The sequence below is a fragment of the Notechis scutatus genome, chromosome 2, assembly GCF_049901735.1.
Source record: "Notechis scutatus isolate UNSWTSFEM ecotype Mainland chromosome 2, rNotScu1.2, whole genome shotgun sequence".
Classification (NCBI taxonomy): domain Eukaryota; kingdom Metazoa; phylum Chordata; class Lepidosauria; order Squamata; family Elapidae; genus Notechis; species Notechis scutatus.
The window spans coordinates 223501500-223525063 of record NC_142010.1 but is presented as its reverse complement, the minus strand read 5'-3'; the positions used below and the strand labels follow the sequence as shown (position 1 = coordinate 223525063).

The window sequence follows — 23564 nt, the reverse complement described above, 5'->3', positions numbered from 1 at the left end:
AATGATTAGATTTCATCTAAATGACACATATCTGAAATAATGCTCTCTCAAATATTGATGTTATTATTTATTCTTCCAGATCTAAACTACTTCCCAGTGATGCTATCAATATTGATTTCTAATGGTTTTAAACAGATACCTCACATCATTTTAGCTCCCAATCAAGATGAATTTCATTCATAACGTTCCGAACGTTCTACACAATGAGATTTTGAAACCAATCAATGTTCTCTGTTTTAAACTTCAATTTCCAAATGTGCGTGCATCAACATAAATCTCAGAAAGGAATACTTGAATCAAAGAGTCCACCTTTGTTTTTATTTCTTTATTGATTAAATTTTAATGTTTTGCTTCCTCAAACACCCTTCAAAAAACCCAACATGAACTTACTCCATCTACTTTTGTGAGTTCAAGATAAAAATGTAGGAAGCAAAGGCTTGCTTTGAATTCCCTCTAGTTGAACAGTCATTTCAATTTTTTTCTGTTGGAATATAAGATGCTTGAAACATAAAGTCACGTTTTAATTGGAGCTGTTACATTTCAAGCTCAAAATAAAGTGTTCTGTGTACATACCTATTACTCAGAAAGGAGGCATATTTACCTCTAGAGCTAATTTTGGGTTTACAGCCAAGACTGAATTTTCCCCTTTCCTTGATAAAAAGGAAGATTTTATATTATGTAGACAGGATAAATCTGTCTGTCTGTCGATCTGTCATCTTTTATCTCCATCAACTTTAGAAAAAAAGCAGGAAGGAACTAACAGATAGTGGACTGGAACATATGTTTCCTGTGTTAAACGTACTAATTTAATTGTATTATTCATGTCCATCTATCTCATTATTTCAATATTTATCTTGGATCTAGGAAAGCAGTAAAAAAAATGCTCCAGATTTGGTTTGGCACAATAGAGAACAACATTCCACAAAAAAAATCCCTTTAGAAAAGAAAGTTGTACAATGGCTTAGAATGCTGCTACCTGTCACAATACTATAGTATGATATACCAGCCTACCCAGTTTTAGCACTTCTGGATATGTTGAACGGAACCCAGAATTCTCAGCAATAGACATGTTGAAAAATTCTGGGAATTGATATTTACATGTCAACAAAATATTCAGCATGTGGAAGGCTTGTATCACATATATTGATACCGCGTTTCTCCAACAATACGGCCTCCACCAATAGGAAGACCCAGCATGTTTTCTAGACATAAAATCAAATTAAGCCCCTCCCCCCAAATTTAGGCCTAGTTTAAAACATGCAAAATGGGGGGAAGGGTGGGGGGACTTGCCATTTGGAGTGCCGTTGGAGCTGCCACCGCCGTTTGGAGTGCCATTGGAGCTGCCGCCGCCGTTTGGAGTGCCGTTGGAGCTGCCGCCATTTGGAGCTGCTGCCGCCGTTTGGAGTGCCGTTGGAGCTGCCGCCGCCGTTTGGAGGTGCCGCCGCCGTTTGCAGCTGCTGCCGCTGTTTGGAGTGCCGCTGCCACGTTTGGAGCTGCCGCTTCCGTGTTTGGAGCTGCCGCCGTGTTTGGAGTGGCGGCGGCGCTCCAAATGGCGGCAGCGCTCCAAACAGCGGCAGTGCTCCAAACGCGGAAGCGGCAGCTCCAAATGTGGCAGTGGCACTCCAAATGGCGGCGGCAGCTCCAAACGTGGTGGCGGCACTCCAAACAGCGGCGGCAGCTCCAACGGCACTCCAAATGGCAGCGGCAGTTTCAAACGGCGGCGGCAGCTCCAACGGCACTCCAAACGGTGGCAGCAGCTCCAATGGCACTCCAAACAGCGGCGGCAGCTCCAAACGGCGGCGGCAGCTCCAAAGGCGCTCTAGATGAGGATGAAAGGGGGGAAATTAAGTCACCCCCGAAAAGAGGGCCTAGCCGTTTTTTCGGGGCTCAAAAAAAAAATAAGGCCCGGACTTATTATGTGAGAAACACGGTATTTCCAATTTGTTCTAGTGGTTAAGGCACCAGGCTAGAAACAAGGAGACTGTGAGTTCTAGTCCTACCTTAAGCAAGAAAACTGGCTGGGCGACTTTGGGCCAGTCATAATCACTCACTTCACAAGGGTGTTGTTGTAGAGAAAATAGAAGGAGGAAGGAGTAGGTATGTTTGGTATGTATGTTAGGTATGTTGGCTGCCTTGAGTTATTTATAAAAATAATAAAGGCAGGATAAAAACATCTAAAGAGAAATAAAAATAAATAAAATTGATAATTAAAAAATACATGACATGCAGATCTAAATCTTCTAGATATAACTCAACCCAACTCACAATTCATACCAAAGAATAAGTTATTGAGTTAAATTCAAGCTATGAAATAATTCTATGAGCATTCTCTGCCTTCACTAATGCAAAAAGGGAAGCAATATACAAATAACTAGAATCTCATATATGAATGACATACAGCAGTCCATTTTGACTACAAGGAAAGATGAATACATGGCAAGATATTCCATGATGAACAGTAATTGAAAACTTCTCTTTAAATCAGCGGTCGCCGACCGGTGGGCTGCGGCTCATTGGAGGGCCGTGAGAAAATTTTGGTGGGCCGCAGAGAAATCTCACCCCCCAGAGCACCCCCATAAAGCAATTAATCCAGGCTGTGCAGAAACACAAGGCTGTGCCGCCCACATGGCCTGCGGGAACCCTCCCTGCCCACTCACTCCTTACCCGGTAAACTTGCCTGATAAATTGCTATTTTTCCTTTTTCCGACCATCATCTGTTCTGCTGTGCTGGGAGATTTAGATTAGCTAGGAAGCAGGAAATGGTTGGATTTCTTGCTTGCTAGCTAGTTTTTAGATCTTCGGCTAAGCACAGCCAAACCTCCCTTTGTTGCAAGCAAATTCAGTGCAGACTCACGGCAAGCAAATTTGAGAGACTGAGCTAGCCGATGGCAGATAGATATATCTCTGAATGATTCTGTGAGCAACTCAATCTGCCTGCTTTGCCTGATTTTGGGTAAAAGTTGCTCTTTTTTATAAAAAAATTCAATATTTATATAAATATTTATAATATTTACATACAAGCCATGCCCAGCCAGTCACATGACCACCAAGACACACCCACAAATTAGGCCACACCCACAGAACTGGTTGGTTAGTGGTCCCTTGGATCTAAAATTATGAGTTTGGTGGTCCCTGAGGTCCAAAAGGTTGGCGACCCCTGCTTTAAATGATGACAACAGGTGGTACCATTAATAAAAAGTCTAATAAATTATATTAGGTGGTGATACAATGAACAGATCATCAAGAGTACTACAGTGTTTTATAGATCTGTCTAGATCTATAAAACACATGTGTATGATTATTTACTGATTCTGCATGTAACAGATATACACACCTATATATAAACTTTGCAATGTTTTTCACTTGTATGTGTTCCTCTTAAGCTCAGAAAGCATTCTAGAAATTAGATGGATTATGTTAGATAAACTGCAGGATTTGAACTCATTTGTACCCCAGAAACAATTGACAGATATCTATTATTTGTACTTCAGAAACATCTGCAAGATGGTAGGTTACTCAGCCAAGTGTTAAGTATTAAGTGTCTACTATCATCCTTGCTACATCATCTCTGATTGGAACAGTGGAGAATCTCTTTTAATTTAAAGAAAATGTAACTAAAACAACAATTCTTTTAAGTAATGATATAAATGTAACAAAACAAGCAAACTGTAAAAGTTGTAGGCTTTTTTAAAAACAGAACTTTTCACTTCCCAGAACAAATAACAACATTCACTTTGAAAAGATAACTGCCTGAACAACAATAATTTACACAGCTTTTAAACTGTACTTATTTATAGAACTCCAAGTGTGTAGACATAGAACTTAAACTATATTCCACCATTTAAAATGTTAACCCAGAATATAAACTACTGAACAGTGACATGTATATATTTAGGAAAACTGACTTAGTCACACTTATTTCAGTAGTGATGTTGAGCAATTTTTAGAGGAGAAAAAATATCACAAAAGAGCAAAGAACTCTTGTATCTGACAGCCACACTTTGTCCCCATTTCCCAAAACTTATTTCTAAAGTTTACAAGAAGTCAATGCTATGTTGATAGAGAAGATGATGTCTTTATTTATATTTGGGGAGGGTTTATAAAATTAAGTGCAAGATTTGGGGAGGGTTTATAAAATTAAGTGCAAGATTTGCACAAATTCAACACAATAATTTTACCTACTTCCTACAAAATGCAAAGAACTGCACCACCAAACATTATCAATCAATCAGAAAATTTGGTGATATAATGAGGAAAGAGAGCCTGTAAAGATTATTGAAATATGACACTTAATATTGTTTAATTTTGACCGGATTGTTCGCCTTCTGTAATTTGATACCAATAGATCTAGTAAACTCTTACTTAGAAAATACAGTGAACATATCTAATTGATTTTATTAGCTTCTTTAGTTCCCTATGTAGCATATGGTTCTTTGACTTTGTCTCCAGATAATGCTGGCTCTTTGGCTTAAGAAACAGAGATATATCATCCCCTAAAGTCAGTCACAACTAGTGGGATAAAACCCACAGAAACACCTTTAGCTTTTTAGTTCCTAATGCCTTGTATTGTTTTTAATTAATTTTATTTTACCTGCATTTTGATTTCTTGCTGATCTTTGATAATTATAATATTCAATTTTAAAGAAATTAATTATTAAAATGAAATATATGAACATATTTGTGCATGTAGTTAAGATATCTTTTCAGTGCAGTACAGCGTCTAAGCGTTTAGATAGGAAATTTTAATAATTAAAATTATTATTTAATAATAATTAATGGGAATTATTTGGCTAATTCCCAGTGTATTTCATCTAAACGTAACCATAGATAGTGCATGTATAATAAATAAATATGGTAATTTTCTATTATGATGACTGGCAAGAGGGAAAAATTGAAAACATTTTCTCTTTGTAGAGCCAGTTCCCTATCAAAATAATTGTTGTGCCTGCATAAAGAGCAAAAGCAGATCCTACAAACAGCATCACAAATCTCTCTGCAGTCTCCAAGAGTGCAATTTCTCATTCATAATATATAGACAGCACTTTTCATTTTCCACTGAAAATCTTTTGATTTGGGCATCATACAGTGAAAAGATATATTTCAGAAAATCTGAGGTATCATTCCAAGTTAAGCATTTCTGTTCATTGCTGTTGAAGTAATAAGCAATCTGTCAAGCAAAAGATAAAGACTCACCTTATAACAAACTCATGACTGTCAATCTCTTTTCCACACCCACTATCCAGAAGGATGCCAGAATTTCCTACAACAGCACATGTCTTAAATCGACGATTCTTCATTGGAGAAACTTCAGGAAGGAGGCTATGCAAATCCTGAGAAATATTTAGTGTACGACGTCTGTCTAACACATAGTGGATTACATCTCCGGGCTTGAAACTGCTTTTGACAACCGAGATGTCTCTTTCAGCATCCAAGAATCGAAGAATATTCTTCCTGCATTGTAAACAAGAAGGTATTGTACCTCTTTAAGACCTTAAGGAAATTGCTCATATATCTCATCTGAAAAATGTATTTCAGAAGACTGATCTGTTTCTTTTGGGAAAACTACCTCCGGAACTTGCATGATCACTTCAAGATAATTCATACTTCAATCGCCTAATTCAAATGTCAGATAAAATAAACTCTCTGCTGTATACCCGGAGGAAATCAACATTCAGGGTAGAGAACGAAATAATAAAAAAATCTAAGACTCTGATTTTCATTGATGGGGCCAAGCCCTAGTTTGAACTGTACATGACATCCTCCCACTTTTGTGCAAATCCTCCATTTCTACGATCAAACAGTTTCTAGTATTCAGCAAGTTACTATTCAAAGGATGGAAACATTTTTTTTTCTTTTTTTCAGCAAGATATGACACCTCTTGAAACAATGAGTGAAAAATTATTATCTGTCAACTTAAAATTATAACAAAATTACATTTGGAAGCCTAAGATTAAAAATTGTGGTCTAATTTTAAATTTTCATGTTTAGCTCCCACAGGTCAATTTTACTGAATTTTTTTAATCAACAAAGAAATCAATACTTTTAGAAAAAAAATTAGATTGAATCATATCTGTAACAAAATAATTCTACACACAAAACAATAAATAACTTTCATTTAACAAATCAGTTTTTGATAGCATACTAAATTATATCTGTATGTTAATAAGAAGTTAGGTCAAGATGCGAGCGGAGAATCTTTATTTCCAATAGATGGTTATTTCTCATGTTTTCAGCTCCAATTCCCCATCAGAGTACATTCTTAAAAGAAAAGTACTTTTTCCAGGACAATCCTGAAAGATCCATTTAAAGGTTAGTTGTAGAGTCAGACTGACCCATGAGGAAATGACATCACTGATTCTAGAATTCCTACCTCTCATCCTGCCCAAGTCTAGATGCAAACAAATCCAAGCCAACTGTGAAAACTAAATAATAGTCCTTCCCAAATGCTTGTTCCTAACGAGAAAATTTTCTTTTCTCTTCTCCTTTGGGAATGGATTTACTGTGTGCTTTTCTTACTGCTTCCTTTGAAGAGAGAAGGAGTTGCTCTAAGGCACTGTGTGGCTGTTTCTTGGGGACCAGATTTGGGATAGAGCAATGAGATCAGTGAATAGAAAATACAAAGAATCTCTTGGAAGAGCAAAGAGGCTTCTGCTGAAGTTGAGAGCTTTCTGCAGTCTGTGAAATATGCAAGTAGTCCTTGACTTGCAACATTTCATTTAATGACCATTCAAAATTATAACAGCTCTGAAAAAAGTGACTTATGACCTTTTACACACTTATGACCATTGCAGCATCCACACGATCAAAATTCAGGTGCTTGGCAATTAACTCATATTTATGATGGTCAGTGTCCTGGAGTCAGGTGATCACCTTTTGCGGCCTTCCAACAAGCCAAGTCAATGAGGAAGCCAGATTTGCTTCGCAATCTTGTTAACTGCAGTGATTCACTTAACAACTGTGGCAAGAAAGGTCATAAAATGGGGCAAAATTTATCTAACTGTCTCACTTAGCAACAGAAATTTTGGGCTCAATTGTGGTTATAAGTCAAAGGCAACCTGTATATTCCCTGCCAGTTTGAAACCGAGCTCTATTCATTACTGCCTACAGAAGGAACATTGGAAACTGCCTTATATTGGTTCAATGGTACTCTGAAAAGCAGTGTTCCTTCATGAATTCAGGCATGTTGATGGTCTCCCTTCTAACATGGATCAAATGTTTGTAGGCATCCCATTATAAAGCTTTTCTTTAAAACAAATGTGTGGTATAACTTAGCATTGAACACAAAATGGTATTTTCCAATAAGCTCCTCAATATATTTCTGATCCATATAAGTGAATGCTTAGCCCAGGATGATAGATAAGTCTATGAAGGAACTAATCTTTGCCAAGGACCTTTGAAAGGTAAAACAACCTGAGAAACACTTCCTTGATTACTTTTAGTACATTAGCCATCTAGGCACACACACAGAAAATGGCTTTAGATTTCCATGAGGACAGGCTGATGAGTCACCTTTCAGACACAGTTATGTGCCCCAGAAGGCTGTCTAAGATGTGTCATCTCTTCAATCACTGCAAACAACCTGCCTCCCTGATAAATGTGCCAACTTTTAGAAAGATTCGTCGAATTTGATAGTTATTCCTCTCCTAGCCTGTAGCCTTTTAGTAATTAACCTTATACTTGGAACTCAGTTTCAAAACTATCATCTCCAATGGCTTATTGTTTATCTTATGTAAGGAACGGGCAACTTTTTAGTAGCAGGACACATTCAATAGTTTTTTTCTGGAGAAGCAAAGATTGCATCCGCAGATGTTGATGCAACAGTTGGAGCAATGTCACACATGCAGATAGGAATGTTTCATGCATGTGTGCAGGTTGTGAATGGATGGTGTTTTCCTTAAAAAAAAAAAAACCTTATAAGACAAGTTTAAGTTTTATGGCAGCTGACCATGCTCCAATCTTATGGCATTTCTCCTCCAGGAGTTCCCAGACAAAATGGCTATCGTTCACATATCTGGAAGTTAAAGTACAAACTCATTCAACAAAAAGTGAATAGTGAAAAATTTAGTAAAGACAATAAATGACCATATGGTACTGGCTAACAACAGGGGTGGGATTCAAATTTTTTAACGACCAGTTCTGTGGGCGTGGCTAGGTGGGTGTAGCCATGTGACTGGATGGGCATGGATTGTTTTTGCAGCACACACCCCCACACACACCATTTTTTTTTCCTTCTGGGCCTCAGGGAAGCCTCCTGGAGGGGGCTTCCCTGGAGCCCAGGAAGGCAAAAAATAGAGCCTGGGGGAAGTCATGCAGCATTCTCCATGCTCTGTTTTTGGGCCTCCTGGGTCTCAGGGAATCCTCCTGGGGGAGCCTTTTTGTTTTGCCCAGAAGGCTTCCCTGGAGCACAGGAAGGCAAAAAACAGAGTGCAGGGGGGCACAGCTCCCCCCACCCCGCACTCCACAGTGCCCCTTTTTGCCTCCTGGGCCTCAGGGAAGCCTCCTGAGCAAAGCAATAAGACAGCAAGAGGGATCCCAGCACAGCTGATCATCAGAACAGTTGACTGTCAGGAGGGGGGAAAAAAGAAATACCGCAAGGAGTGACTGGGCTGGAGAGAATGCAGTCAGTGATGTCATGCATGCGCGATAAGGACTGACTGGGCAGGGAAGGGAGAGGCAGGTGGAGAGGGGCAGGTGGAGAGGGGCAGGGCCTGCCAGGAACACAATTTGCCAGTTCTCCGAACTGCATGGAATCATAACAACAGGTTCTATAGAACCAATCCAAACCGGTAGAACTCCACCCCCTGGCTAACAACATACAGTGGGGATGGGTGGGTGGGTGTTGACCTTGGTAACTTTATGATTTATATGGCTGGCTGAGGAATTCTGGGAGTTGAAGTTAAAATTGTCAAGATTGGAGAGTCCTGACTTAGAGAACTAAAAGATAGTAAGTCAAATTAAATGGATAATTAAAAACATTCAGTCATAATGACCTCATGTTTCCTTCAGTTGTGCCTACCAGCTGTAAAAGAACAGCAACAGTCTCCTATATCATATTTTCTCAGAAAATTCATATGGGGATATGGTTAGTCATAAGAGAAATAGGATATGAAACAGGATGGGTCTTTCATTTTCTCTAGCAAAGCTATTTTCTTAGTGAATGACAATTGCAGCAGATTTACAGATTTTAAAACAACACATAAACTAGAAAAAAATGATAGATTTCCATACAGAGACACACATAATAAATAATGCCATTAAAATCCCGAGTATCCATATTCAGTGCTTTAAGTCAGAAGAATATTTCTTAGATTCTAACTGAAAGTTATTTCCATGAGGTATATTCATATATACATACATGAAATTTTAATATTGCTAAATGTGAAAAGAAAAATGTTTTTCTGTGTCTTCAATATACAAATAAATTAGTATCAAAACAAGAAAATACATGTTTCAGAATAATGAAGCAATAAAGCAAAATGAAAAATATTAAAACCTAAAGTGCCTAGAGATCCTGATAAATGATAATAAAGTAAGGGAAATGTTTCATTTCCCTAATTTCACTGTTCTGCCGGGTTTTTTTATCCTTTAATGTAATCTTGCATCCAAATGGTTTTAAAGCCTTTCAAGTCTAATATACCTAGATTGGCAAAATGTAAGAGTATTGGAAAAATTGCATTAAAGACTAAAATAAGCAACTGATCTAGCTGCACTAATAGTTGCAAAAGGACAATGCAATGAACTATAATGTTTCCCAGTTTCTGACTCAAAACAGTTAGCTGCATTACACAGAGTCAAATAATTGTATCAGGGATGCAGATCCCTTTTTTTCTGAAATAGTCCTGTGCCCATGAGAGTGAACCATTATGGGCTACATGCCTCTCATCACTGAAGAAAATCAAGAGCAGAGAATGCTGAAATCAAAAGAAGGCAAAAGCAACACCTTTTTAGTTGCTCATCTCTTTCTCTCCCTCTCTCTCCCCCACTTCCTCTCTGTTGAAAAAGTGGTTAGGGAAAGAACAAGATGTTTTTGCCATCAGGTAGGCTGCTTAGAGAGAGCTTTTGAAATCTAATTAAGGCTTAAAGCAGCCTTCTCTAACTGAAAACTGTTCTACAGTCCATAACCTGTGATGCCTGCAACTGAACATTACATTACTTACTTTAAGGAAGGCATTATTTTCTCCAAGGATTCTGGTGGCATAGAACAGAATCCCTTGCTCAATTTTCTCCACAGCAACAACACTGTAAGATATGTTGGGCTGAAAGATAGTTCGAAGTTACCCTATGACCTCCCATAGCTGAAGATGGTCTAGATATCACAAGTCTAATATTTAGCACTCTATCCACTGGTTCTACCACATTGTTCCATCCTTTCCTTTATATTGTTTTTCAAGGTGAAAAACATGGTTTGGTTGTTCCTTGCTATATTATTTAAACAACTTTGTGTGGTAAGTTAAGGTAGAAGAAAGACTGACTAGTTCAAGTTCTTTTTGTGAATTTCACTGCCAAGTGAAAATTTGAACTCAGACCTCTAATTTCTTTTATTAAGTACATTATATTGTGTATATTAATAAATGTATAGTCACAAATGTATTTTTAGCACCCTAGAACAGTTTTTATGGAAAAAAGCATATTAATATGTTTTATATGTTTAATAAATAGAAACCAAGTTGCCAGAGAAAGCTCTCAGCAAATATTATATCCTACACATTTAAAAATATAAATTTTCTAGAAGAAGGCTATTTCACTCTTTAATGCTACCGTTGTTTGGCTTTATCAATCATTAACAGTAACACATTTTTGGGAACCCAGACAAATAGATACTAACCTAATTAGAAAGTCTAATTTTAGCAAAATTAGTATTATAAACTTCTTGACAATTTATAACATACTTTGTGTCAAAACAATTGGGCAAAATGTATTAAAAAATTATTTACAGCCTGTCTTAAAATTATTTTCTGTAATAAAAACATGGAGTCAACTATAAGTTTCTATAGAGAAATACAGCCTAGGGGGGAAAAAACACTCAAAGTATTTAACTACTTTACATGGAATCAAAATACTGAATGAAAAAAGAAAAGTTAGGATGTGATTTTACCAAGAATTAATCAATCAATCAAAGTCTCTAAGAGCTACACTGATATGATGTTGATGTTATTCTTTTACAAAACGAATAAAGTATTTTGGATCCTTTTTGATAATAAAGCAGATTTTGGGGCGGAGACTCAACAACAACAACAAAAGAATGCTAAGAGATAGCTGAGTAGTGAAGGTTAGGTCATTTATTTTCCGTTTTATTTTCACATGACAAAAAAATGAAAGATTATACAACTAAAATTCTGTTTTGCTCCTAAAATGCCCTTTGAGTCACTTGTGGCCCAGAGTTATGGATAAATTTATGACAGAGAGGTCATAGTGTCTGCCAGGGAGGGTGCAATGTTATTTCTGGGTTGCAGCAACATATAAGCACTTCCAAATACCTATTCAAAGAAACAGTAGCAGGAAAGGCATATGACTCCATGTCTCATTTTGAATAAAGCATCCAAGAAATAAAACATTAGGCCAAGATTTGGACTAATTTGGCAGAGCTAACCTAATGTTATATTAATAGACTTTGAAAAAAATATATTGGGTCTTTGGTTCAATGAGCATATCTGACATTTGGCTACTCTTATAAAATGGTTGTCTTAGTAGCTATGTCTAGTTATAAACACCATACTTTAAAAAAGGCAAAATGATGCAGTTACTCCTCTCCACTATTTTTAGTAATCAGTTTGCTTTGCCTGTTTTCAAAGAAAGCACAGCACATACCTTTATAAAAGCTTTCTAAAAACTGCTAATGGAACACAGATATGAGTCTAGAAGCATTTTTGGAAGTAAAGATAGTAGCTTTCTATCATTATAGTAAGTCATACAGTCAGTCAGATGTTTCAACTGGATTTGCATTTTTTCCACCCTTCCCAAGGACTTGGGATAAGCAAATACAGTATTTTTGTTTTATGGTGCTACATGTATTGTATCATTATTGTTATTCCTGTTTTTATTTTATTTTTTAAATTATTTTAAAATAATATCAGGGAAGACCTTGGCAATAAGCAGGCCAAGGGAACTATCGCTAGGTATAATGAGACCAATTGAGACTCTGAGATATGGCGATTGCTTGCATTCAACTTTCTTAGATCAATTTATCCACTTTATCAATAAGAGAAAAAAAATCATTCCATTTTTTTTAAAAAAAATATCCCTCAAGCTTGTTACTTTCAAAAAGACATAATGACTTTGATTGAGTAATTAATACATAACTTAATATGAACTTAGTTTTGTTTTTTAAAAAATTGATTTATCACTTCAAAAATGCAAATTATGTAGCTCAGTAGCTAAGTTCAGATCTCTGAGTGTCAAGAAGACAGATGGTCCAAACAAATCTTTACAAACACTGTTTTTAAAGAAGTTCACCGATTTCATAGTTGCAATTAAATTATCGTGAGGAATGAAAATGAAAGATTTGTGCTTATATTCTCCTAGGAGTTATTGATTTCACCAAACAAGTGGCTATTGTTGTAACTAACTAACTCTTTACTTTATTTATCCTATGAGGTACCTTTGTTAAAGAAAGACTTCACTTTTTGGAGACTTTATTGATCATTTTTCTAACAAATGAAATCACTTCATTAAATAGAACAAATCACAAACAATAAATATGAGAACTCATTTCTATCTGGGCCATCTCTTTAAAGCTGAGGTTAATGATTTAACTGATTTTGGGCTAATCTGTATAAACAATAGCCCTTAATATTTAATATGAGACAATATAGAGAATGGTTTACAATAGTGCTACAATTGAATTGCACATCACACAATCCATTGGTTAAACCACTGCTTAGCATGAATATGTGAATCTAATATTGTTTTCTACATTAATCCGGCCCATACCTGGAAACTAATAATAAGTATAAACAGAATAATGTGTAAAATGTATAGACTGTTACAGAGGTGAGATTTTTTTTAATGTTAAAATACAATGTGCTTTTTTCATTTTGGAACTTGTTATATTCTCTTTCTCACATCAAAGAAAGGAAAAGCTGGCTGAAATGAGAATTAGGAAAATGTCTCCTTCATTACCTAACAAACCACAAACTATTTTTCTTTAAGCAAGCAGCTCCCTGTGGGGCTACAAACTCAATGCAGATTCAAATGCCATTGAAAGGATGAGTAGGACACCATTAAAATTTTGTTATCCTGTATTCTTGAAGAATTGCAATGGCAGACAATAAATGAAGCTCAGGTTTGAAGGCTTAGGTAAGCATCTATATATGGCATATAACTATACCTCTCTTCCCAAATTCACAGCATGGAAGATGTTACCTATGCAGGTCATGAAACATGTGGAAGGGAAAAGTTAAGGTCAGACAACTCCTACAATCCAGAATTCCCCAAATCCATTTCAATACTAGTTGCTGAGGTAAGCTTATATATTATGGATTTCAGCAAAAAAAATCTTCAAGTTGCCGAAATCCACACTGAGTAGAATAGCATAATGCCACTGAAGAGACTGAGCTTTCTAATGATTAGTTGTGTATTGAGGGGAAGATACATTTGTAGCATCCACAACACATTGCAGCGATGCCAAAATAATGTTATGTGCACAACCACACAACCACAAAAATAACCACACAAATGTATCACTTATACAAAAGACAATATTTACATAATTGCACTATCTTGCACATTTCTTCATTGTCCCACCTCAGCTCAGCCACTAGATGCCTGAATAGGATCGAGACAGATGTCTATGTTTGTAAAGTCAATCAGATGTATTAAATGCCACTATTTACATCATTTGATTAAAAAAAAAACTGATAGTTCAGTATGCTGCCTGGCATAGTCTAACATTACTTTGTCAGGAGTCTTGGGTGAAGAAACGATATGCAAAATCAAACAAAAAGTTTTGAGAATACAAAGAGAACATATTTCAGGAGTTAGAGTAAGGGCTCTGGACAGATTATGACCAAGAGCAAAGTCAGCTCTGGACAGATTATTCCCAAGAGCAAAGACAATAACAGCCAACGTTTGAAGTGTGCTAGATAATTTAAGAAATACTGGGACTTTGGTGAACTATTCAAGATATCTGTCACTCCCTCTTTCTGCTCACTTCTAGAAGGAACAAACTAGTTTTATGGACTTCTCTGTCTACTCATGTGGATTTTTGTGACTAACTACACCATATAATCCACTATATTTGCCACACTTGCTGTTAACAAATGAAAAATAAGTCTTGGTGCAGTTGTTTTTTACTGTTTGTAAATGTTACCTACCTCACAATTGAGCCTGCAGTGCTGAAAAACCACAAATAACTCACATCCTTTTCAACTTAGCTTGAAGACTTTTTGCTGTTTCCCCTTTTCAGACCAAAAGGAAATCTCCACCTCTAGTAATCATCTGATAAGCTTTTGTGGTTATTCAACTGAATACAAATAGGACTCTTAACAAAATAACATTCTAGTTCATATGTTTTAAAAGTGTGTATGTACATGTACAGAGAGGTGGGGGGAATGAGAATGCAGTGCAGGTTTATGTTCCATCTAATATACTGATGTGCCACTGAAATTGCCATATGTCATTCCACAGACTGCTTTGAGAATTCAGTTTTAAAAAGGTTAAGATTAGGTTTTCATAAGGATTATCAAAAAATTAAAAACAGAAAGCAGATAATTAATGAGTTATAAATACATTTCAGCTTCAATTTTATGTGATTTTTAAAATATGTCAGATGCACCTACATCAAATCATCCAATAATTCAGAAATTACAAGAAAATTAAAATTAAATTAAAGGAACCATATAATTTAAGAATAGTAATGGAGAAATATCCATTCATAGTTTTATATATAAAAATAAGACTTTTCCCTACTTTTCCTTTTTTAACCAATTTTGGCCTGCATCCTTCTGCCTTCCATCAACCCAAAACTCTCCAAAAGAAATCAAGATACATTTTACTTTGTGATTAACACCATGAAAGCAATGTGATTTCACTTCTCTGATGCATAGAGATGGCATAATTTACCTCATCAAACCAATTGGATGATTTCTTCTCAGGGTTTTGCCTTAGCATCCATCAAAGAATCTCCAAAGTTGGGTGATTTAGGGACATGCAATGAAACAATCCAGCCTAGAAAATACTTCATATCTAAAGCAGGCTGGAAAAGCAGTGCCTTCTCCATGATGCTCACAAAGGCAACAGAACCTCCAGATTGTTTTGACCTTTCTCAAACACTGTGTAAGACATTCCCCTCATGTGCTGGCCAAGGCTGAGCAGCATTTTCTCTGCAGCATGCCGGAAGAAGGAGATATGTAGTATCTCCCCTGCAGTCTCACCAAAGCTTCTGGCAAGTGGCCCAAGGATGCTCTAGGCCAGAAAGCTCCAGAGCTCAATAAGGGAATGCCTGCATTTTGTGTTTAACCTGGCAAGCCTGAAATCAGTTTCACCAGCACTGCAGGGGAAGGCTTGTCTCAGCTTTCTCCTGGAAGATTTCTCAAAAACTTTCATTGCATGTGTTCCACAGGAAAAAGCTGGAAGAGGCTCTGAAACAAAGCAAGGTAAAGCAACATAAATATTTAACGGTTTCTTTTAGAAGAAAGAGATCATATTGTTTTGTGAATCAGTGGTGTTAAAGAGGTGTTCATTCAAATCTTAATCAAAGTGAAGTATTATCAAAGTTATACACAGACCAACTAACTGCTGTTATTTCTTGTTGATTTATTTCCAAGAGATTGTTCAAGTATGCTGTAACTGTTTAATCCATGTTCTCAATCTCAGGGCAAGGTATTTTAATTTGGGAGAACCTCATGCAACTACACTTGATGGCCTATCCAGAGTTTTCCCCATATCTTCTAGTTCACTAATTTTGATGGAGGCTACTATATACTATTCACTCTTTAATCAGATTTTCAGATCAGCAATTGACAGATCCTTTATATTATCATCCCATAACAGTATAGAACAGTGATGGTGAACCTTTTGGGCACTGAGTGCCCAAAGCCAAGGCACGTCCCCCTCCCACGCATGTGCACCCCGGCACATGTACCCTGGCTCCTATGCATGCACAGCAGAGATCCGAAGGCCAGTTGGCCAGCAGGAGGTGTGCGTGCATAGGCAATGGAGCTGAGCTAGGGCCATAGGTTCATCACCACTAGTATAGAATTTATTCTGTAAGGATTGTGAATAACGAAAACTGTAAAAATTTAAAATACCGCCTCCCTTGCTTTCACATCAGACAAGTAATTTTTATACCTCTAATAAAATATTCTGTTCCTTTGTAGTTTAGCAGAATGGGCGTTAGTAAATTTACCTGTGAACGCCCTTTCTATCTGTGCTGCGAGAGAGCCCAGGATGGGTAGACTCCTTCCTATGATGTCATTAAGCTAAGTCTGTACTTGTATATATAAAAGCCAGCCCCCGGGAGTATCCCCAGCTTTGGCAAAGATACTTGACAGACTGAAGAAGTGTCTCTGAAAGCAAACAATCTAATATATTAACATGTCTTGCCATCTCCGGACAAACCAAGGGAGGGGCTGGGCTCTCTTGCAGCAAAGATAGAAAGGGCATTCACAGGTAAATTTACCAAGGCCCATTCTCCTCCATGCTGCAGCTAGAGCCCAGGATAGGACATACAAAAGCTTGCATGTCCACGGGCGGGTCCTCATCCAGCCAATCATTCTGACGGTGGAACCACTTGCTGAAGAACCCGTCTGCCGAAGGCCGCAGTCGCTGAGGCAAAGGAATCCAGATGGTAGTGTCTGATGAAGGGAGACGGGGATGTCCATGTGGCCGCTCTGCAAATCTCTTCCAAGGATGCCTGGGTGGCCCAGGCGGCTGAAGTGGCTGCACTTCTGGTAGAGTGCGCCATTAGACCTCGGGGTACCGGAAGAGCCACTGCTTTGTAGGCTTGTGCAATGCACGTCCGGACCCACCTGCTAATAGTAGGGGAAGAGGCCTTCTTCCCCAAGCGAGAAGGGGAAAAGGAGACAAACGTGGCTGCTGTCTTTCTAAAAGGGGAAGTGCGCTTGATGTAAATTCTAAGAGCCTTTCTGACATCTAGAGTGTGCCACTTGCGCTCCAAGTTATGGCGCGGGAGGGGACAGAAGTCAGGCAACACAATGTCCTGGGACTGGTGGAACCAGGTGTTAATCTTTGGGATAAAGGAGGGGTCCAAATGGAGAACAACCCTATCATCGTGAAAGGTGCAGAGATCCTGCCAGTCACAGAGGCTCTGAAATGCTTGAGAGCCAGAGAGATAGCTCTGAGCTCTAACCAATTTATGGGATGGGTTCTGTCTGACCTGGACCAAACCCCTTGGCATCCGCAGTGAATTCCACTGCTGCTATAATTTTGTTAAGGGCCTGATGAGACCTAAGGTCAGAGGCAGGCTACCGGTCCTGCAGTTGATAAAGCCATCGTAGAGATGCCCTTGTGAAAAACGATGCAGCAGTCGAGGCCCGAACAGTGGGAGTGCCAGAAGAGGCGAATGATGCCATAACTGGAGTGTCTATCGAGGGTACTGCAAGGGTGTTGGCTAGGGATGTGCTGACATTGTAGAACCGCTTGTCCAAAGATGATGGGCGAGTACCTGCTGAAGGGGAAGCGCACTGCTCCTTGACCATGTTGAGAAACTAAAGGGGAGAAGGCAAAACCTCCGTGTGTACTACAGGCTTGGAGAAGAGCAAATCTCCTTGCCCGGAGAGTTCCACTTGTGGTTCAGGGGCTGCTTCCTCAGGTGACAGCTTGGCAGTGACCAGGGCCTTGCTAAGTAAGGGTTTAAAGAGGGCTGGTTTAAAGACCAATGCAGAGGAGGGCTGATCTGGAGAAGTCTTCTTCCTCTGAAAGATTGCGATCACAGATTTCGCCTTCTTCACGCTCTGAATGAAAGAAGCAACTGTGTTCAGATGGGGAGGAACCCTCTTCCCCTTCATAATCCTCCCATTCTGCCTGTGAAGAATGGACTCTGAGGTCTTGGGGTCTGTGGAAATCTCATTGCAGAGGCAAGGAACCTATGGGCTGAGGAAGGAGAAGGGCCTGAATCCTTTCAGAGGCCGAAGATTCTGTTGAAAACCTTCAGCCAATCCCTTCCTAATGGCTAAGGAAACGACATCTTGGATCTCCCTGGGCCTGTTATCAAAGGAAGTGGAGGGCCGAAGGCCAGCTGCAGTGGGTGTGAAGGTGGCTTCCAGCCTGATCTGGGAGGCCTGAATTCTAGAGGAGAGAGAGGGGGCATAGGGCCCAGAAGCTTGCTGGAAATATGCCCCAGATCTGCTCAAATCCTGAGGATCTAGTTGTTCCTCAAATGCCTCAGGAGACCAGACCGGGATGGGTCCAAAGATTCCATGAACAACTTCCCCTTCCCGGGAGGGCTTCTCTGGGAACCCTTATGTTCACCTGACTGGGAAGCCTGTTGCAGTTGCCCCCTCATTTGTTGAATAGTCCTATTAAATTGTCTTCCTAGAGCTGCATGTCTGCATTTCTCTGCCTTCAACTCAGCCTGAGTTCTCTTCTTAGGGGCTAGATCCTTAGCTCTGATTTTAGCAGCCACTTCCTCTTAGCAGTACGTTGTCTACGTCTTTTCCTCTTAGTGGGTTGGAGGGTCTGTTCCACTGGGGGGGGGGGAGCTCTGCATGAGCCTTGTCCTGATCCATTTTAAAATAGGCAAGGTCAAGCGTTGTGAGATTGGCTGCCAAATGTGCTTAAGGATGGCAGAGGGTGCAATTGGGTCCTGAAAATGGCTGCTGGCCCACTTAAAATGGCCGCTCACCTTGTGTGTGTAGAGGCTGCACTCCAAGATGGCCGCTGCTCATCGAGGGCTCTGAAGAATAAAAATTCACTCCTTAGGCTATTGCAAGCCCTGAGCGATCGGATCAGCCAGAGAAGATGAGAATCACTGCCCACGCAATCAGCTGGCTGGCACTGTTATCGGTTTGCCGATCAGTTTAATGATCGCGCAAAACGCGGCTATGAGGAAGGTAGCTCAGACGCTTCCCTGCTTGCCTCTGTGTTTAGACTCGCAACCAATCAGGATGAAGAAGAAACCATTCTGGCACAGCAGTAGGCTAGCCCCAAATTTAAAACTGAAACAGCTGTGAAAGTCTGACTCACAGAGGAACACAATACAGAAGCCTGATGATGGCAGATGAGATTCTGCCGAAACGTTGCTACAACTTTAAAAGCACAACTATAATGATGTGGGAAAATACCCGAACAAAGCTGAATACCATACATGTAAGTACCCGTGAAAACTTAAGAAAACAAATATATACCGTGTTTCTCCAACAATATGGCCTCCACCAATAGGAAGGCCCAGCATGATTTCTAGGCATGAGGTGAAATTAAGCCCCGCCCCCAAAATTTAGGCCTATTTAAACCATGCATTTCCCCACATTTCTCACATCATTCGTTAGAACTACACGAGGTAAAGAGAAATGGGAAGGGAAGGGGGGGAGAAAACTTGCCTTTAGGAGCGCCATGCAGGTAGCCTAGGCTAGAATACCCTGATCTACTACCGATAGAACATCAGGCGATAGAAGCTCCCCAAAAGCAGAGTGACCAGCTGCTTCTATCGGCCGGTAGAAGCGGCTGCCGACTCTGCCTTTAGGGAGCTTCCATCGGCCAATAGAAATGGCCTCATGAGGGGAGCTCGCATTAGTTGTCTTTGAATCTACCAGCGGGGCAGGAGAGAAAGCACACACGTATCTGTGTCTGGATGAAAATTGTGACATTGCGACAGAGGGAATGGGAGAAAATGCCTTAGCCCAAATGTATTCTTGTTTTGCTTTCTTGCCCATTCTCTGAACAATCTCTCCAGGGCAGCTTTTAGCCTAAAATCACCCAGGTCTCCCTCAGCTAAAAGAGAGGGGAGATCTCCAAAGACCATCCTGAACCTCCGCCATCTGAGAGGACCAAACTCATTGCTTCTCAAAGTTAGACCCACAAGTTTTTCAAAAGTTCTTCTGAACGCCTCCGACATCCGATGAAATCAAGAAATGTCTCGTGATTGAACTCAATCAAAAAAAAAAAAAAAAAAGAACCTGCACCTCGTTGCCAAGTCCCTGGTTTTACGGCTCCTCTGTCGTCCCGAATTATGCCAAAATAAGGGATTCCGAGGCTGCCGTTGGTTAATTGGTTAATGACGGGTGCTCTTTCAGGCGCTCAGAGAGAGAGAGAGAGATAGAGAGAGAGAAAAGGAAGCGTTGCTGAAGTTATCAGACTCCCCCCAACTGTTAGCAACGCCACCCGTGAGCTGTGGCAGGATTGCCTCGGATCATGTGCAGAGTGCCTTCACCATTCAGCTCCCCCCATGACTCAAGGTTCATACTAAAATTAGGCCTTTCCAACCAGCCCCTGCAAATATTCGGCCCTCACCAGAGCAATCGAAAGGACGGTTTAGCTTCTCTCCTGACCTTCTTCGCTCCAGCTCCCTCCCGCCCTCCTGTGCTGCGGCGGCGACCCTTTCACACTCACCCCGCTTCCCCGCCGCATTCCCATGAGGACTGCTCCCGCGTCTCCTTTCAGGAGCCCACCCGATCTCCCTTCTAAGGGTAGCCGAGCTCTGCTGCCTCCTCTTCCCTCCCTGGTGCCCCCCCCGCTCCCCAAACCAACGGCAGCAGCAGGTAAAGGGAGGTCAGCTGCCCCGGGACTTTGGCAGGGTGCCCGGAAAAGGTCTGGCCTGGGGAGGGGAGCGGGCAGTGGGAACCCCGCAGATGGTGAGATCTTCCCTCGCCAGAAGGGCTTGGCTGACCCGGTGCAGGGACGAGGGCTAGTAGGGGTGGTGTGTGTGTGTGTGTGTGTGTGTGTGAGAGAGAGAGAGAGAGAGAGAGAGAAACTCAGCTTGCTTCCCTTCTGCTAAGAAAAGTTTGCAGCCGCTCTCCCATGCGCACTCCCCTCGCCATGCAGCTGTTTCCATTGGCTGATGGAAGCGGCTCGTGACTCTGCCTTTTGGGAGTTTCCATCGGCCAATAGAAACGGCCTCGAGGAGAGTGTGCGTAGGGCGCTCCTCTCAGGAGTGCCCTGTGGGCAGCCACGCCTCACCCCAAAGCGGCTGGTGACTCTGCCTTTGGGGAGCTTCCATCGGCTGATAGAAACAGCTTCGTGGCGATGTGAGTGCGTGTGGGTGCTTGCCCCGAGGCCGCTTCTACCGGCCGATAGAAGCGGCTGGTGACTCTACCTTTGGGGAACTTCCAGTGGCAGCCTCATGGAGAGGTGAGTGTGCATGGGGCACTCTAGGTGGAGGTGTGCATGGGGGAAGAAATTAAGTCACCCCCGAAAAGACGTCCTAGCCGTTTTTTCGGGTCTCAAAAAAAAAAAAAAAAGACCCAGCCTTATTTTATGAGAAACACAGTGTGTGTATATATATATGTATATGTATATGTATGTATGTATATGTATGTATGATGTATGTGTGTGTGTGTGTGTATATATATATGTGGATCTTTGGTTATTCGGGTTTTCTCCCACGTAAGATTGGAAGTATCTAGGCAACGTTTCGATGAAGTATTCATCATCTTCAGGCTTCTGTCTTCAGCTCTGTGCTTCTCAGAGTGATGTGAGCTTGCAGCTGCTTCTTCCTTTTAACTGCTAGTGGGGGTGTGACTTGATTGGGTGGGGGTTTGGCTGTGTTCTGATTGGGTGGGGGTGTGTTCTCATTGGTTGGGGGTTTGGCTGTGTTCTGATTGGTTGGGGGTTGGCCATGTTCTGATTGGCTGGAGGTGTGTTCTGTTCAGGTGGGGGCTTGGTTGTGCTCAGGTTGGTCTTAGTTACTGGGGGATTTGAGCTGGTGAGCTGTGATCTTGCTGTTTGGCTTCGAGTTCGTGGTCGTGCTGCATCTTCATGGTGGGGGTCAGTTCGCTTCATGTATGGCTCAGAGGGGTTTGAAGTGGGTAGAGATGCAGCTGCAGTGCGGCTTCTGGTCTGTGGTCGTGTCTCATCTTCTGTGTGGGTGTGAGTCTGCTTTTTATGTGGAAGTGTGGTGGTGGCATCTCGTGTGGCCCTCGTGGGTGTGGGTCTGGTGTCATTCATCATGTTAGGTACTCGTCTGTTCATGAGGGCGGGTTTCCAAATGGCTGGTAAGCGGGAGGTGTCATCTCTTTTATTCATGCTGTGTGGGCGTTTTTCTATCTCTATGGCTTCTCTGATTATTCTGTTGTTGAAGTGTTCGGTTTTGGCGATAGTTCTGAACATGGCCAACCCCCCAACCAATCAGAACACAGCCAAACCCCCAACCAATGAGAACACACCCCCACCCAATCAGAACACAGCCAAGCCCCCACCCAATCAAGTCACACCCCCACTAGCAGTTAAAAGGAAGAAGCAGCTGCAAGCTCACATCACTCTGAGAAGCACAGAGCTGAAGACAGAAGCCTGAAGATGATGAATGAGACTTCATCAAAGCGTTGCCTAGATACTTCCAATCTTACGCGAGAGAAAACCCGAATAACCAAAGATCCACATACAAATACCGCGAGAACCTCAGAAAACATTATATATATATATACACACACACACACACACACACACACATATATACATGTATATATATATATATACTATATATATATATATATACTATACAGAAGTCTGATGATGGCAGATGAGATTCTGCCGAAACGTTGCTACAACTTTAAAAGCACAACTACAATGACGTGGGAAAATACCCGAGCAAAGCTGAATGCCATATATACATATACATATACATATATATATATATATACATATATATATATATATATATATATATATATATATATATATATATATATATATATATATATATACACACATATATGTGAAGCTATTTCAGTTTAATATCTTCTAGCATTGTGCTCAAAATTGCTTTGTGACTTTTTCCTAAGACAGTCAAGATCTTATGTAATTTCACAAACCCATACAGTACTGTAGACCAAGAGAAATTTATTTTCTCAAGATTGTTCATCTTCTAGAATTTTGTATCCAACACAGCGGACAAGGCTAAATAAAAAAGGCAAGCTATATATATGAATGACTATATATTATTTAAGATACTAACCTTATTTCCATCACCAAGGAGGAATTGATTTTCCATCTTTCTACAGAATACTGGAACACTGAAGAGCCACTCTTCCGGCTTATTTTATCAGAGCTATTGACCATTGATTTACTTAAACTTTGCTCACCATCTCTGAAACACAATGTAAAAAGAACGAAAGGTAGTTAGCTCAGAGATTAGCCAAAAGCCTCCTTTGGACATCACATCACAAATACCAGCTACCAGGTGTTTTTTTTTTTTTTAAAGATTCTTTTCTTCTTCCATCTTTATTACTTTATGAGATGGCAAATAACTAATACGAGTAGTCCTTGACTTACAACTACAGTGACTGTTCAAACTTACAATAGCAACCCCATACTCACTTGATCAAAATTCAACACTTGGCATGTATTTTTGACAGCCTGGGGTCATGTGATCATCATCTGTAACCTTCCCAATTTCTGACAAGCAAAGTCAATGGCAGTAGCCAGATTCACTTAACAACTGCATGATTCACTTA

General features: G+C 40.3%; 1 protein-coding gene across 1 annotated transcript in view; it reads right to left on the bottom strand.

Moving 5' to 3' along the window:
• The window catches only part of ST8SIA4 (ST8 alpha-N-acetyl-neuraminide alpha-2,8-sialyltransferase 4), a 92444-nt gene that overhangs the window by 57316 nt on the left and 11564 nt on the right, over positions 1 to 23564 (bottom strand). Inside the window, exons 2-3 of the mRNA XM_026671366.2 lie at positions 23066 to 23197; positions 5194 to 5451 (exon numbers count right to left, since the gene is read on the bottom strand). Of these exons, the coding sequence (XP_026527151.1) occupies positions 5194 to 5451; positions 23066 to 23197 (390 nt within the window). The remainder of the gene's footprint in view (positions 1 to 5193; positions 5452 to 23065; positions 23198 to 23564) is intronic.